The 17208-nt window shown below is 42.1% G+C and overlaps 1 protein-coding gene across 3 annotated transcripts in view; it reads left to right on the top strand.

Moving 5' to 3' along the window:
• Positions 1 to 350: 350 nt before the first annotated feature.
• The window catches only part of bcl2l1 (BCL2 like 1), a 33839-nt gene continuing 16981 nt past the window's right edge, over positions 351 to 17208 (top strand). The window contains exons 1-3 of one of the 3 annotated variants that reach the window (XM_058642493.1): positions 351 to 813; positions 7973 to 8745; positions 10380 to 10632. In XM_058642493.1, the coding sequence (XP_058498476.1) occupies positions 8191 to 8745; positions 10380 to 10388 (564 nt within the window). In that variant the 5' untranslated portion in view covers positions 351 to 813; positions 7973 to 8190 and the 3' untranslated portion in view covers positions 10389 to 10632. Of the gene's footprint in view, positions 814 to 2828; positions 3008 to 7972; positions 8746 to 10379; positions 10633 to 17208 lie in introns of those variants that run through there. The other 2 variants (XM_058642491.1, XM_058642492.1) reach the window with 2 other exon arrangements.

Genomic DNA, 17208 nt, shown 5'->3' on the forward strand with positions numbered 1-17208 from the left:
CGCGTGGCACGGACCAGTGCCACAGGTGCACCCTTTGGTAAATTGCTGTGGGAATAATACACAGCTCCTTATATGGAAATCCTGCAGTGTGTGTTTTGTAACCAATGACAACATTAATTCATTGGGTCACAACCTGTATCTCCAAAACATTTCATCTGAATCTGCTCTCTCATTTTCAACTTGTGCTCATAAATTCAAACACACACACACACACACACACACAAAGACCTCCTTGGCGGTGGTGACACAGGTGCCCGATGGGGGCGCTGTGCTCAAAGCCGTAGTCATCTGGACACGCACTGGATTTTGGGGGGTAACAAAGGTTACCATGGAGACCCCTTACATCCTTTGTTTGGCTAACCACAGCGCTGACAGCTGCTGCGCTACGAGAGAAAATATCGCGTTGTATTAACCCGTTTAAACCAGTGAATGTGTTACGCACTTTACATAAAAGTGTAATAAATAAACGCAGGGATTATTCGCAGAGAACAACGCTTACTTTTGGCTAGTTAGTGCTAAAGCTAACGCGTGAGGCTATACTAGCCTAGAAGCTAGTTTCGTTCGTAAATATCGAACTCCGCTGAAAACGATAGTTTTAATACGTAAACGGCGTAAGTGAAGACGGTGGGACGGTGGTGTCGGTGAAGTTACGTAGGAACTAGCGTAGCTGCGGTGGGCGGACCTGCAGTAGCCACTAGCTACTAGCCACAGCCAGGCGCAGGCTAGCAGCGATGACGGATCGGAATATCGGTGCCGGTCTCGGGGCGGATTTTTGAGCCGACAGACATGGTTTTTACGGAGCTCACCGAACAAGTAAGAGCCTCACGTTGTGTTTCCACACGATACTGTGTGTATGAAGTGGTGAATTTGTGTGAGAGAGTGAGAGGGTGGATGGATTTTTTTCCTCCAGTCACAGGAAGGAGGAGGAGGAGGTCGACACACTGCGAAGAATGCGTAACCCTAACATTTAGCTGCTTTTCCCGTCAGATTGCGGATTAAATGTTGTTTGTCGTTACGAAGTTATTTTTTTATATTATAATTTCGCCTGTTCTGTGCTGACGCTGTGAATTACTGTGGAGTGGGTCATGATATGACAGTGACAGCCATCTTCAGCTGTACACTTCGTAGTACACGAAGCTGGGTTTGTCAAATCCAGATTTGCTGCAAAACGTAGTGAAATGCTGATTCATTGTGTGGGTTCAGTACTTCGAGAGTAGGGATGGTATAGACGTGAATAACTGGGACAAACTGGCATTTACACCCACAGTTGCTAGGTTCCCTTTCAGATTTATCTGTCAACAGAATCAAAGAACAAAATGTGGTCTATTGGTAATCTAAATAAATGTCAATAGAAAGTGCACGTGTTTCCATTCACTGCTGTTATAAATTCTGACTTAGTTCACCGAGATGAGCTGTAGGTGTCGCCAAAGAAAAGGTGATGTAAACAAAGAGCACTAAAAGCTGGTCGCTGGTCGTTCCTGCTTCCATTTAATATTTGTGTGTCTTGCATTCAGTTGAAGAATGTTGTGGTTTCGGTTTGCCAATATTGACCTTTTCTTGTCCACCGTTCACGCAGTTTTTCCCGTGTTGTAAAATTTGGAAGCTGGAGTCATGTGAGGGGCCGCACAGTTGGTGCAGTGGTTAGCACTCCTGCCTTTGCAGCAAGAAGACCCGGGTTTCGCGACCAGGGTCGGAACAAGGGTCTTCCTGCGTGGAGTTTGCATGTTCTCCCTGTGTGTGCGTGGGTTTTCTCTGGGTTCTCCGGTTTCCTCCCACAGTCCAAAAACATGCAATATCGGGATTAGGTCAATTGAACACTCTGAATTGACCATAGGTGTGAGTGTGGTTTGTCTATATATGTGACCCCACCTCGCGTCCAATGTCAGCTGAGATTGGCACAGTGACCCTCATCTGGAGAGTTAAGGGGTAGAGGATGGATGGAGTCACATGATTAATAATCGACTAAGATTAAGAAGCATCCTGCAGTTGCAGTGGAAACAACTGTAAAACATGCTGCCAAAGCTCGCTGGTTTGTCCCCAGAAAACTCACTGGTGATACGCTGTGGTTTTATATTTAAGTTGTCAATGGACATACGGGAATATTGAAAATGTTGTATTTCCTGTTAATGGGACGACTTGCATTCCTTCAAAATCCACACGCATTTCACTCCATTTCGGATCATGCACAATAAAAGCCAGACCTGACCTCTTTGCCAAGAGTTTTTTATGCACGTTAAGCCCTTCAAAAATGACTGGAAGGCCACTGATAAAATAATAACAATAATAATAATAATAATAATAATAATAGTAACAATAATAATAATAATAGTAGTACTACTAATAATAATCTTAAAAAAAATAATCCGGATTTGTGCCAGGAGTTGTTTTGCCTCCTGGGATTCGTGCTCAGCCCCTTTGAAGGCCTTTCAGTCGCTATGTTGATGCCTGTGACTTGGTACTGCCCTCTAGAGGAAGTATTGTGTAAAAACGGAGTTATGTAGGGTAGTGATGGAGAATAAATGGGCCTTTACACTGACTACAACCACACTTAAAGAAACACAAAACCCTGAACTGTCCCTTTAATATGATTTTATTTTACGGCATTTCCGACCAGTTTACGGCACATCCGCTGTAACAATAGCAGCATAAAGGGATCGAGGCATATGGGGTTAACCGGATATTCAGACATCTGTGAAGGCGTCCTGTTACGTAATAGAGGAGGCCTGGGCATGCAAAGAGGAGGAGGAGGAGGAGGAGGAGGAGGAAGAGGAGAAGAGAGGAGGGAGGAAGGGAGTGAGGGGGCGTGGAAGGATACGTGCAAGCTACACACTCACACACCAAAGTGTCTGCCGTACATTCCTGGAGCTTGACAGCCTGCGTACGGACTCACGGAGACATACAGGAGACACATAGAGACATACAGGAGACATACGGGGGACGTTTGGACCCAGAGGGACACGGTGACTGTACCGTGGACAAAGTGCTGTGTGTGTGTGTGTGACGCTGGGTAAGACGCTTATGTTCCTCTGCGTTTATCCTCCACTTTTGCTCTGTTTCACTTCATACACGTGCGTGCGTGCGCGTGTGTGTGTGTGTGTATGAGAATCCTCGTGTTGCGTTCAGGGGCTGCTGTGTTTTTCTTTGATTATTTATTTTACGTGGTCGTCGTGACTCGCTCGTGGCTCGTGTTCTCTCCGTGCTGTTTACGTCGCTGTGCGCTAATAAAAGCGTGAGCCACGTGCTGGCAGCATGGGACCATGTGGCCGTTGTAAACACTGCTGCCTTGTCCTCGAGGATCTTTATCTCGCGCTGAAGGAGGAGGACATTTCTGTCTCTTCCCCTGTCACATTCATATAAATCACACCGTCTGCTACTCAGTGAAGGTGTCAGGAGACTGTAAACTTTCTTTTTTGTTATTATTATTATTTATCATTGTTTATGTTTTTGGGGAGTGGATTGAACTAGTTTCCCTCATCAGCCTGTAGAGACTCCATCCTGCTGCTGTTGTGCTGTTTTAAAGAGGAGAATGACATGAAATGATGCATCGACTGTGCAATTCTGGGACAATATTGACGTTTAGAATAACATTATGTTCCACAGCAGACAAAAAAAGTCAAGTTGTTTGTTTCTATTTCTTTCTTTTGGGGCAAAACGTGCAAAAACATGTTTTATAAATAACAAGTCAACTGTTTTAATGAGCTCTCACTTGTTCTTAATGTGACTTCCTAAAGTCAAATATAGGTTAAATACTACTAGGGCTGCAACTCACGATTATTTTCATCATCGAGTAATCTGTCGATTTTTTTCTCGGTGAATCGAGTACTTGTTTGGTCGGTAAAATGTTGAAAAATGTCGATCTGTGTTCCCCAAAACCTGGAAATGATGTCTTATTTTGTCCACAATCCAAAGTGATTCCATTTTCCATTTTATTGAACATTTTGCATAAAAATTAAAAATAAAAAAAAAAATAAAAATTCTATCTATCTATCTCATCTTTATGACCATCTTAAACTAAAGAACGTTTATGCAATAAAGAAAAAGCAAGAAACTTCAAAAGACAATGAAAAAAAAAACACAAATCAAACAATTGTAAGAAATGTTTAATGACTTCTTTGTCAAATCCAGAAAATATTCACAAACTGAAAAATTAGAAAGCTTTGATTTAATTATTGAAAAAAACACTCAAACCAATTCATTGAATATCAAAATAGTTGATGGTTAATTAAGTAAAAGAGTTGTTGACAGTGTAGATAAAAAAATGCTATACATATGTATGTATATGTACATATATATATATATATATACACACACATATATGTATACGTTGAAATGAATTTGCACCTTCGGTGATTTGTGGTTTCCTAAAATTGATTGTTTTGAGCTGCAACTAACGATTTTCGCAGTGATTGATTAACGAGAAACTATCTCGTTATAACATGAAAACAATCTTATCTCGAAATAAAGTGATGTTATAAGTAAGTAAACACTTTACAACAAGAAACTATCTCGTTTTAACCTAATACTTGTTTTTTTTGTATGTGTGGCAGCAATACGCTTCCGTAAATCAGGGCACCCAGTGGTCTGTATTTTTAAATTTTTTGGCCCATATCTTCAGCCAGGTTTCTTTTTTCCCCTTCCATCTAGGACTAGATGGAAATCAGCACTAATTATGTCCACTAATATGCACTGTCCCATCCAAATAAATATTCATTGAAATTGAAATTGAAATCTGATAAAATAGAAGTTTAATGATAGGAAATCATGAAAAATGAATTCAGTGACCACTTATTGTCTCCCTCCAATCTACATTTAATATCTGCACTGCAGTGCAATTATATACAGTATTTTCAGTAAAAACAATGTATAAACTAAATATTAAATTCATACAAGAGAGAATCAAAATTGGCCTATTATCTTTCAATGCAGACCTAGACGACAAACGCAACATCTTTTGAGTTTTTTAAAGGCTGCAGGGGTTCCCAAAAAACACAGTGAGGGGAGGGGATATTGAGCCGCAACATGTTATTTCACCTATAATGTAACACACTCTACCCTTTAAGTACCATGCTGCAGTGCAGCAAAGTTAAATGAGACAAAATAGTCATATTTTACAAATTGCTCCAGCAATCAGGCTTGTTATTGCTCAATGGCATCAGTCAAAAACATTGAAAATCAGCCGATACCTATGTAGAGCTGATACGTCTTGGATTATAACGCCGGCAGCATCGTTTGCATGGAGCTTCCTTCAACCTGCACCACTTACTGATTGTTTGGTCAAAGCAGTTATCAGTTTAAATGTCAGTATTGTTGCAGGAAAGGTCAGTTTCCCTCGTGATAAGCATCAGGTTGTTGGGGATCATGGACAGGTCACTGTCCTCCTACACTCTTCTGTGTATGATGGTGTGTGTGTGTGTGTGTGAGAGGGAGACGTCTCCTCAGACTCCCGCTGTCCTTTTGTTTCAGGGCTGTGCGCCCACTCAGAGTCAGATTTACTGCTGCAGGATGATGAGCAGATAAATGTTTGATGAGGTGAAGTTTAACTATAAATCTTAAGTAATTGTGGGAGTGGAGAGAGTGTGCCAGAGTGGGTTTCTGCTGCAAAGAAGTAGTTGTTTTTTTTGTAACTTACGATTATGATCTCAGGCTTTATCTCGGGAACATTATTCAACTAATGGATTCATCACTGTAAAACCACAGTGATGTCATCTTACTGTATGTGCTGTCCTTTAACCATAAGAACATATCATCACATGCAGGCAGCAAATGTAATGTTTACTTCAGAGGTTTGGTGTCACCAGAGACATTGGCGGAATTCATTAATATCCCTGTTGTTTTGCAACATAAGATACTATAATTGACAGCAATAATGTCGCAGTTATTATGTATCTATTATTAGTGCTATCACTGTCTTACATCATTGCTAAACGGGTCAGAAACACTTGGGCTCGTAGTCTCTGATTTTGAGTGTCATCACTCTATTTTGTACACACATAAAGTTAAAGGGATAGTATAGGGTTTGCATGCTGATTTTAGCCTCTAACCTAATAAGTCTACACTAACCTAAGGGTGTTTATCTTGCTGTTAGACAGCCTTTTGTAAACTGGGCACATTCCCGCACCAAAGTCCATTAAGAAAAAAAGCGATTTTACATCACAGCACACAGGTGTTGTCGATCCACTGCTGCCTCCAACTCATAAGTTCAAATGTGTCATTTTGTGACTTTTGTGCGTTCAAAAGTCCACATTTCAGATTTACCTCATTGTCGCAAACGTATTAAATGTGGCAGCCGTCGAGCAGCAGCTCCTGTGTCCCTGAGGGCTAAAATCACTGATTTTCTGGATGGACTTTGGTGTAGGAGCTTCAGTTTTTATCGTCAGAAAACGCTGTATAATGTCAAGGTTAAGCGGAAGACATGTCCTTTAGACTTAAGCTGGCATAGAGTTTTATTAGGCTGACCCTTTTAGTTCAGCGATTAAAAATCTGATTTTCTCGTGTGTCTGCTGACAACCATGTCTTGAGTGAGAGCGTCTGCTTCCTAACCTGGTTCCCAGTCACTGGTTGCGTGCACAGCACGGACTATGTATGAGTAAAAACAAAAGCCTGACCTTTCCTTTGAAACTACATTTTCAGTTAAGTAGCTTAACTTAATTGGATTTCAGTATTTGGTTCTTGCTGTCAGATAAATGGTAACAAAGCATTTATAGTTGAAAGCCAGCATTACAGTTTGATGTAATCCTATAATGATCATGTGTTGCAGAGTCCTGTGTTTACATGCTCATACTCTTCTGTGTCGTTGTCGTAGACAAAGTATTGAATACAGAATGAAGGCAGCCATGATGTCAGTCTATAAGCATGAAGTCTATGTATGTAACCTCCGGATACCAGGTCATAGTCACGAGTTCAGGGTGTGTGTGGTGAATGTTGCTCCTTTATTGTTCTTTTTTAACACCTTGGCAGTGGAGTTTGTCACAGTACTGGACTGACATCTGTCTTAAAGGGAACCGCGCATGTAAACAAGAAACCTCTATGTAACATTCATTGCAGTAAAATGTCAAAAATGTATGAGATGTTCACCCATTAAAGCCACAGAAATCTGTATTTTTGTTCCAAGTAAGTCAGCTTTTAATGGCATTATCCTCTCTACCGTCTCCACTCTAACTTCTGGGACGAACCCTTATTGCAGTGGTTCCCAAAGACTGGGTCGGGCGCCACAGATGGGTCGCGGGAGGTTTCTTTCTTGACCATTTATTCAATCCAACCTTATTTGTAAAGTGTTTGTGGACCAAAGTGCTGTACAAAAGAATAAATCAAAGATAAAACAGATTCAACTTTGTGCAAATGACAGCAAAACCAAACAAAACAACAATTCCCATGATTCCACGCTGCTCCCCTGCATCGTCAGACAAGGTCTTTTGTTATTGTTTTGACTGTGAGATCCCTCGGGGGCAGAAACTACATACTGTGCATTTAAATTATAACAGTATGCAGATGAGTGTGTGTGTGTGTGTGTGTGTGTTTGTTTGTGTGTGAGAGACAGTTATAACAGGCTGAAGCTGAGATAAACAAGGTGCCTAAAAGCTCGCATTGGAGGAGGTCAGAGGTCAGAGGTCACTGTCTGCAGGAACCCTCAAAACCAGTCCCTGTGATCAGTCTTCATCTAAACCACACTTTCCTTTGTCTCTCCTCTGACGTCTCACTTCCTATCTCACACACGCACACACACACACACACACACACATATATGTATATATATATATATATATATATTCTCTCCTCTATTGTCTCATTAATATCTTTGCCATCTGCTCCATGTAACAGCCCAATTAGAGAGAAGCACTTTGACCCTACCTGTCCAGATTTAATGTGAAAGTCTACAGCCATCTTTGCAATCCCTGTTTTACACACACACACACACACACACACACGTATAGACTGTCCAGACTTTGACCTTTTATTGTTGTCTCTTTTCCAGGGACTGAGCTGATTTGTCAGCTTTGTGTAGGTTTGGCTTTTCACCCCCTCCAAGTGTCCTCTGGACATCAGCTGACCATGGTTGTGTGAACAGGGGACACACAGGAAGACAGCCTGGCAGAGACGGTGGTGTGTGTTCACTCAAACGCAGCAAGGCTCCACCGAGAGAGGAGCGGAGACGCGCCGGAGCGAAGACAAACCGCTAATTTAAACACAAAAATGTCTCAAAACAGAGAACTGGTGGTTTACTACATACAGTATAAACTGTCTCAGAGAAACTATCCACTGCACCACCTGGGACTCAGTGAGCCTCCAAACAGGACTGATGGGGGGGAGGCGGTGTCGGGCGAGGAGCAGCGGATAGCCACGCATGCCAATGGGACTTTAAACGGCACGAGTCCCAGCACCCCACCAGCGTCCCCGCAGCGGCAGCAACGGTTGCCGTCGCCGACGAGCATGGATGCGATAAAGGAGGCCCTGCGGGACTCGGCCAACGAGTTTGAGCTGCGGTACGCCCGCGCCTTCAGCGACCTGCACAACCAGCTGCACATCACGCCGGCCACCGCCTACCAGAGCTTCGAGAACGTGATGGACGAGGTGTTCCGGGACGGCGTCAACTGGGGCCGCATCATAGGGCTTTTTGCGTTTGGCGGCGCTCTGAGCGTCGAGTGTGTGGAGAAGGAGATGAGTCCGCTGGTGGGCAGGATCGCCGAGTGGATGACGGTCTACCTGGACAACAACATCCAGCCCTGGATCGAGAGTCAAGGAGGATGGGTGAGTCTCTCACACACACTTAAAATGATGTTCTCAAATGTCAGTTTTAAGGATTTCTTTGTTATGCTGGGCAGAGTTTCCAAGAGACTAGGAAATATTCACATTTACAAAGCTGAAAAATCAGAGCACTCGTTATTTTAAAAAAAAACTATTCAAACCAGTCAAAATATTTGGCAACTTGTTTTGTAAGTGATTATTCAATCAACTGTTGCAGCCCTCTGATGGAATATTGTAATCAGCTGATCTCTGTACATAGAAGCAAAAAACATTTGACTTATAGCTTCCACTAATCACTAAGTTAATCACCAACTCTTATGATAATCAACTAATTGGGTTTGGGGGAATTTTTAATTAAAAATGTTGTGACTGAAACTGGTTTCTTTGATCCTCAGTCACTGGAAAGTGGGTGTATTTAGTTTGAGGACAGTCTTCATTTGACACAATCACACATTTTCTCTGTATTCAAATCTTTTATGGACCAAACAACGAAGCAATTCGTTTAGAGAAAGGTCAAAAATATGAATCTATTACTCAGCTCTAGTCGATGGTAGTGTCTGTTTTGTGAGGAAAATAGGACGGGGCATTAATTCAATAACACTCATCGTGTTTGTGAATATGACAACATTTCAATATGTATTGATGTAATGTTCGTTCATATTTTGCAACAACTCAACAATAGCAATGATAACATTGTTCCTCAGAAATGGTTAAATATTGGGAAAAACCCACAAACTAAATTAACCGTCCGCGGTTTTCATAATCAGTTTCATCAGTCTGAGTGTTTTTGAAGATAATATTGATTTCAGCCTCGTAAATGTGTGTGTGTATATATGTATATATATATATATATATATATCTATATCGCCCTGATATATATATGTATATGTATATATATATATATATACTGTATATATATCAAGGCGATATACACACACACACATATATATATGTGTGTGTGTATATATAAATATATGGATCCAGCCGTGTGATCTCGTCCAGTGACGCTGCATCACTGTGTGTGACGTCCACCTCACAGGAGAAAGAAAGTCCAGTTACATGCTGTGACGAGGCTGCGTTGCCCACATTTGAACTGTTTTATCAGCCTTAAGTTGTGAGAGTGTGACATGACTCTGTGAAACAGCCAAAAAACTAAACTAACAAGAGAACCTTGAGACGATGGATATAATAAAGCAGTTAAAAAGGCAAGAGTTTGTTGTATGGAGGAACCGTCTGTGGTTAAAAAGGGGTAAAAAAAAAAGGAGGTGAGCAGCTGCTTCTGCTCTTCTCTAATTGATCATGAGCGCGGAGCTCAATGAGCCGGATCGAAGCGGGAGCTTAACTGACTGCATCAGGGCTTTGTAGCTGCGTCCGCGCTTTGCCTGGGGATCGAAGTTCTCTCATCACAGGGTGGGATGAAGTCCAGGGATTTTTACAGATAGCCCCCTTTGTTTTACCCCAGAGGGTTGATTGGCTCTGTGCTTTGCTATCTTTCCATTGTCCCCCTCCTCTGTCCCCAAACAGCTGCATATATGAAAGCTTGATTAAAAACTCTGGGGTCAGCTTTAAAGTGGGCCGTCCTGGTACCTGACGGTCCTATTGTGTTCTTCTATGTGTGTGTTTGTGAACCCTTCCAGGACAGTTAAGGTCAGCTCTTTTCCTTTGTGCTGACCGTTTGATGGCGCGGAGGAGAGCGTGGTGAGAGCGTGAGGGGAGGGGCTGTTTACAGTCGCTGCAGTGTCGTATAATGCCAGGTCGAAGGTTGATCCTATGGAAACAGACCACCATTGGCTGAACCGCATAGCAAGAAGAAAAAAAACAAAAAAACAATAATTGGACACACCATAGCTGTTGTTTGTACTGCGGATTTCAAATCTATTTATTTAATTCAGCGTTGCACTGAAACCCAGAGATAACGCAGGACGGGGGGGAGGAGGAGGAGGAGGGCGGAGGTTTGGCAGAATGACGTGATGGAAGCAGGTGACAGGATAACATACCGATGTTGCTCGCTCCTTTGTTGAAAGGATGTTGTGGCATCTTCTCTCTTAACGGCGCCATCAGGTCTGGTCTCATAAATACACGGTGGTGCTGACTGAGGTTTGTAGCCATGCTCACAGCAGGACTGCAGGCTGATGTTGAGCCGTCCACCATTTTGGTCCACACTTAAAATCCTCAGCGACTGCGGCGAGTGGCGAGACAGTCACCCAAACCCAAAAGAATCTCAGATGAGATGTAAATATGGATGTTTTAATCAACAAATGAAGGCGTCCCTGTCAGTTTCACTCGCCGGGCGCCGCTACTTCACGTCTCCTCACGGTGGCGCTGCTCAAACAAATGAGGGGAAACTTGAGTGGAAGTGATCTGGCTGAAGAAGAAGAGGAGTTTACAGTGGGATAATGGTGGAGAAAGCTCCATCCATGTTCAACACATAGACTTTATGACCTTTGTTCTCTGTGGTGTGAATAAATAGAGAAATCCTGCACGTTTCTCGTGATGTATCGCTTTATGATTGTCTTGCAATATATTAGTTATCACGGAATCGTTGTATCGGGATATCAGAATACTTTATTAATCCCGGGGGGGAAATTGTTTTTATCATTGGTATTGTATGATAAAATAACATTTCAATGCAATTTCAATGACTTTGAGACAATTCTCAAAGATTCTGCATCATATCCACTCTTACTAAGTGTTTTGAGAGTCCTAAAACTCTATTTTTGGAAACCAGGTCCCAGAGTGAGGACATTTCAAAACACCACCCTTGCTTTTCCATGTAAACAACGAATACGCAACTTAGGGAATGTCATAACCCCACCTCTCTCTCTCTCTCTCTTGCTCTTGTATTTTTTGTCTTGGTCGTCTTGTGTTTGTACAGCGTTATAGCGCCACATACAGGCCTGGCATATTGTTCTGTGGGGTTCATCCAGCTGAAAACATTTCTTGGAGCAAAAAAGACTGTATTGGGAAAGTTCTTTCTGTGTGTATTAAGCCACAGTTGGTAGGTTTGTGGATTGCACACAGTGCTGCAGTAATAACAACTACAACAACATGGAGAAGTTAGCTTCTTGTTGGTTGGTGGCTTGCATGTCAGCGTAACCTGGACTTGAAGAAGTGAATGACTGAATCAGGAATGTTTGAATGGATCAGCATGTTACCAGTATCCGCTGGTTTGCTTTCACTTCTCCTTCCAGTAAACGACATTTTCTTGAGCACATGACACCACTCACTTCCTTCTCCACAAAACTTCCCTTTGATTTATTCTCTTGTTGTTGATTCAGTGAAAGCACATGTCCTGTGTTTGTTAGTGACGTTGTTCAGAAGTGTCCACAGAGGCAAAACATGCTGATTTAATTCACAATATAAATCATGAAGAGAGCAAATTACTAGTCTTACTGCTGCAGCGGCCGTAAGACTGCAACTATTCATCAATGAATCAATTTCTAAGTAAATGATGACGTTCGGGCTCTTTTGTTTTGAGAATTAGATTTTAGTCATACTTTAAATAAAAATATCCTTTAAAAAGTAGAGGCTCTTTTTTTATAAAAAACTGGTCATTAAAGTATTGTTTGTTATCATTAAATAGTTATCGTTCATCAAATTGAGAAAAAGAAAATTGGCTCAATATATGGGCCAAAGTTATCAGCCATCAGCTGGCCTGATGTCTGCTAACGTCTATTAAAAAGCCCAACAATTACACTATATCAGTATGATTTATTTTATTTACATCATTAAGTTTTATTGTGAACTTGATATCAAAACAAACACTTTGATTTTGCTCATTATTGTGCGATGTCATGATGGAATATTGTGATCATAATGTTAAGATGGTGTCGCCCAAACTGAACTGTTGCTTTTTCACTTAATTGTATAAAATGTCCAGAATTAAAGTTCCACCCATCGTCTACTGCTTTATCCTCCACATGAGGGTCATGGGTCACTGGATTCCAGTCCCAGCTGACACACGTATGGTCAGTTTAGTATGAGGCTGCGAGAGGAACCCGCAGAACCCCGGAGAACACCCACACACGTGTGGAGAACATGACCCAGTCTCGGAGAAAGGGAAAGGCTGCTGTAGAATCCGTGGTTTCAGTCGGTGGTTTTTACTGTCATTTCTGTCGGGGCCCATCGTCCCCCCCACGCCCCCACCCCCCCCGCCCAGCCCCTCCTTTGTCACGATATTATCACTTTCTCTTTTTTCTTGTGGTTGCTCTGCTGTTCAAAGTCGACCTAGACTTTCCCTGAAACGCACCGTCGTCTCTCGGTAAAACCACCAGAGACTTTGTTGTTTTTCTTTCTTTCTCTCCTTTATTTCCCCCTCTCTTTCTTCCTTCCTTCACTCCCCTGATGCCACCTCCTCCTCCTCCTCCTCCTCCTCCTCACAGGGATGAAGCACAGAGCCGTTGGCAGATGTTGAAACCTGAGTGCAGCTCTGAGGCAGGTGTGCCCTCAGCGTCAGCTGACGAAATCCTCGTCTGCTCTTGGTGGCGGTGGCAAGGTCACTCTGTCGCAAGAGTTTGTACCCAAAAAAAAGTTTTTTTAAATACATGCGACAGAGGACGTGAAGGGGAAAAGACAGATCGTTCTATTTGAATATGATGTAAATAGGTGACACATACCAGTGTTTTGAAGCTCATCCTGTGGTTTGAACAAAAAACAAAAGAAAGAACTTAAATATTTGCATACTTAGCTGAGCTAAAGGGTGTTTACTTCAAGCTGGGAATTTACATCGTATTGTTTTTGAGCTTCATAAAATAGAAGAGATCATCAGAGAATTGACTCCAAAACAAGAGTTTTTTCCATGATTACGACACACGGACACTTTCCTTCTCCACAGAGCTGAGGCAGCCGCTTTATTAATAGGCTTAATTAAATATTACAGTATTTTTTCTTTAATAAACAAAGTAACAGCTTTTTCTTTAGTAGTTTCAGTTCTTTTTTTTTTATATATAAATGCAAACACTTGTCACATAGAAGTTGATCCTTTGGGGTAAATAACACATTTTTCTAAAAAGATATTGTGATTGTGATTTGCGCTAAGGTCAAGTGTATGGCTGCAACGATTATTGATCAATTATTGATGATAATAATAATTGATCATTGATTTACCGGTTCGAGTGTTTTTCAATAGTTAAAACAAGTTTTCTTAAATGTGAATATTTTTTGGTTTTCTTTGCTCCATAAAACAAAGAAATCAATAAAACAGAATCATTTTAGTCAGAGAACATTCTGGACCAAAGGTTTACTCAGATAATCAAGAAAATGGTCGACAGGTTAATTGAATATGGGAAATATTCACAGCTCTACGTAAGAGAGTTGTTTTTTTAGTATTTAGTGATGTTCTCAAATGTCTTGTTTTGTCCACAAACCAAAACGATTCTCAATGATTCGTTGTATGAAGCAAAGAAACCAGAAAATATTCACTTTCAGAAAGCTGAAAAGCTTGTTTTACTATTTCAAAAAACATTTTAGTTGAGCATCTATTAGTCGATTAATTGTTGTGGAAAACAAAGATCTAAGAAAATCAAATAACTGAAACTAATATACACTATATCCAAATTTGCAGCCTTTCCGATTTTGTCATTGTAACTGTTTTAAGTTGCGATGAACAATGAATTCTTCAGCCTTCATGTCACGTTGTCATCCGTGCTATCTTCATTTATTTGTCAATTTATCTACATGAGATTTGATTGATTAATATGCCATTTTTTTATGTTGTTTACGATACACTGAGGAAAAGAGAAATAGGAAAAACATGTAGAAACGTGTCACACACACACACACACACACACACAGAGAGAGTACTGTCTCAAATGTCAAAACACTATAACTAAGTATTTTCATCTCTTCTCTCAGAGAGACGCCCCGGGCTGGATCTCATAAAACAAACAAACATGGCCATTAAAAAAAAATCAGTGCAAACACAACAAGTCATATAATAATGTGAGTTCATGTGACAGAGAAAGGCTTGTTTTCTTAAACTGAGAGTGAACTTTGACAACACACACACACACAGACACACACAGTGTGAAAAGTGAACGGTGTTCTTTGTTGTTTTTTTTGGGTGCAGTGGAACAAATGTTGGTTTTAAAGCACTGATAAATCCTCACGCAGCCTGTAAACCATCCCGCTGCAGCTTCATCTTAAGCCTCCACTGTCCAGACGGCTGAGATACAGTATTTGATAGCAGCTCTGGACGTGAGGTAAAGAAGCTCAGACAGATTCTCTCTCCCCTCTGCTGCATGCGTTTCCTTTTTTAAGAAGCTGTGCGAGAGTGAAGTCGTATATTGTGGGATAATAAACCCTCTCTCTCTCTCTCTCTCTCTCGCTCTCTCTGGGAGACGGCAGTGGAACAGACAGTGCCATCGACCTAATAATGCTGTTTCCAGCAGAGCAGGCGATGGTAGTGATTGCTCACTGGAGATTGAGCCGCCTCGGGGTGAGGGTACGGGGTTATTACCAATTATAGATGAATAATATCTCCACCTGCTACTGGGGGAAACAATGTTTTCCCCCCTGACAGACTAATAAAGGCTTAACTCGTTTAGAACGAGCCACGCTGCCACGTGGCTGGAGCAGGGATGTGCAGAGGGTAAAGGAGGAGACCATTAGCCGAGTTTGCTTTTGCTTTGCGACGTCGACACTCTCACTAAGGTCAAAGAAAAGTTAACTAGAAGAAAAACAATATCTGCGAGCGGTGAAAGTGTCGCCCGTTTTGCTTTCATTTGCCTTTTTTCCCCCTCATCACCTGCTGCTTATGGCCGTGTGCGGCTTTAATGATGTGATTTCTATAGAAAAGCTCTTCCTCCTCTTAATGAGAACCGTGACATGTTCCTTCTTTATCATGAGCTCTCGTTTCCGCTTTTAGCCGAGAACCACAGACTGTGTGAGGTCTCCAATGATCGTTCTCATGTTTAAAAATATAATCTATTTATATGTAAGTGTGGTTATAAATACATTCAATGGGTGCACATGACTGAATCACATTAAAAACACCTTTATAGGCAAGTCTTTATCACCTCAACTTACACTTCATTTTCTCAAATTCAGAAATCCCAAAATCAGAGGGAATGGTAACTTTAACATCATTATTCTCATTTTCATTCAATTTAAAAGGATTAATGTTTGAGAAACAAAGATGTTCTCCTTAGTCTGTAGAATAAGATGTGTAATAATAATTCATCTAAAATGATATTTTGCGTATCCTGCTGTATTGCGATGAATTGTTGTTGAGTTGTTTACACACTTGAGTTTGGGAAATGTAAAAATGCCTCGTAACGGTGAGATAAAGTGCCGTGAACATATTGTGATGATATCACAGACATTTTAGTATACCAGTGTTTTGTTAGGTGGCAAATATGTGGCTGCTTTAAACCAAACTTTTAAGACCTTTGGAGGGAACCAGGGAAACACCTGAGCTTCCTTTGTGCCATTTTTCTCCACAGACTTATTTACTTTCTATCTCTCTGTGTCTCTCGCCCTCTCCCTCTCTCTCTCTCTCTCTCTCTCTCTCTCTCTCTCTCTGTGTCTCTCGCCCTCTCCCTCTCTCTCTCTCTCTCTCTCCCTCTCTCCCTCTCTCCCTCGCTCTCTCTCTCTCTCTCTCTCTCTCTCTCTCTCTCTCTCTGTGTCTCTCCCTCTGTCTCTCCCCCTCTCTGTCTCTCCCCCTCTCCCTCTCTCCCCTCCTCCCTCTGTCTCTCTGTAATTAACATGCACGTAGGATAGGCGGTTAGATCTCTCGGTTAGATCCACAGAGTCATCTGTCGAAGAAAAGCAGGAAATCTCACCCCTGGGACCGATCCCGCCCACCCTCCTCACAACCCCCCTCTTCATCATCTATACATCACTCCCTCTCTTTCTTTCTCCTCCATCTCGTCTCCCTGCATGCCCCCCCCCCTCCTGCCACCAGTCGATTTCTGTCCCTCTTTTTTTCTGTCTGCTCCTCCCTTCTTCCTCCTCCCTCCCTCCCCTTCCTCCTGCTCTATTTGTCATTTTTTGGGGCTGCTTTATTTCCCACCTTGCCCTTCCTTCCTTCCTTCCTTCCTTCCTCCGCCCTCATGTCCTCCTTTGCCTGCATCACTTCATCCATCCACACTAACATACAGATAATATCTGCGTCACTTTCACGTTCCCCGCGTTCTTTTCTCCCCTCCATGCTCGGGTTGTTTATCAGGAGGGAGGACGTGTGCGCACATGTCGGCCGTAATGCACTCATCAGCTTTTATTGATTCCCTCCGACTTGATCCCCGCTCACCCACCCGTGCAGCTGCCACCATCCCTTCATCTTAACCTTCATCCCCTCATCCCTCACCATCCTCCTCCTCCTCCCTTCATCACTAATGGCTCACGTGTGACTAATTAGGAGAGATGTTGTTGTTTTTGTCACCGTCTGCTCAGTTAAAGACACCGTTGTTGTTTGTTTGTTTGTTTGTTTGTGATCACGCTGTGTGGCCTTGTCTCACACAATTGGGC

The sequence above is a fragment of the Solea solea genome, chromosome 11, assembly GCF_958295425.1.
Source record: "Solea solea chromosome 11, fSolSol10.1, whole genome shotgun sequence".
NCBI classification, from domain to species: Eukaryota; Metazoa; Chordata; class Actinopteri; order Pleuronectiformes; family Soleidae; genus Solea; species Solea solea.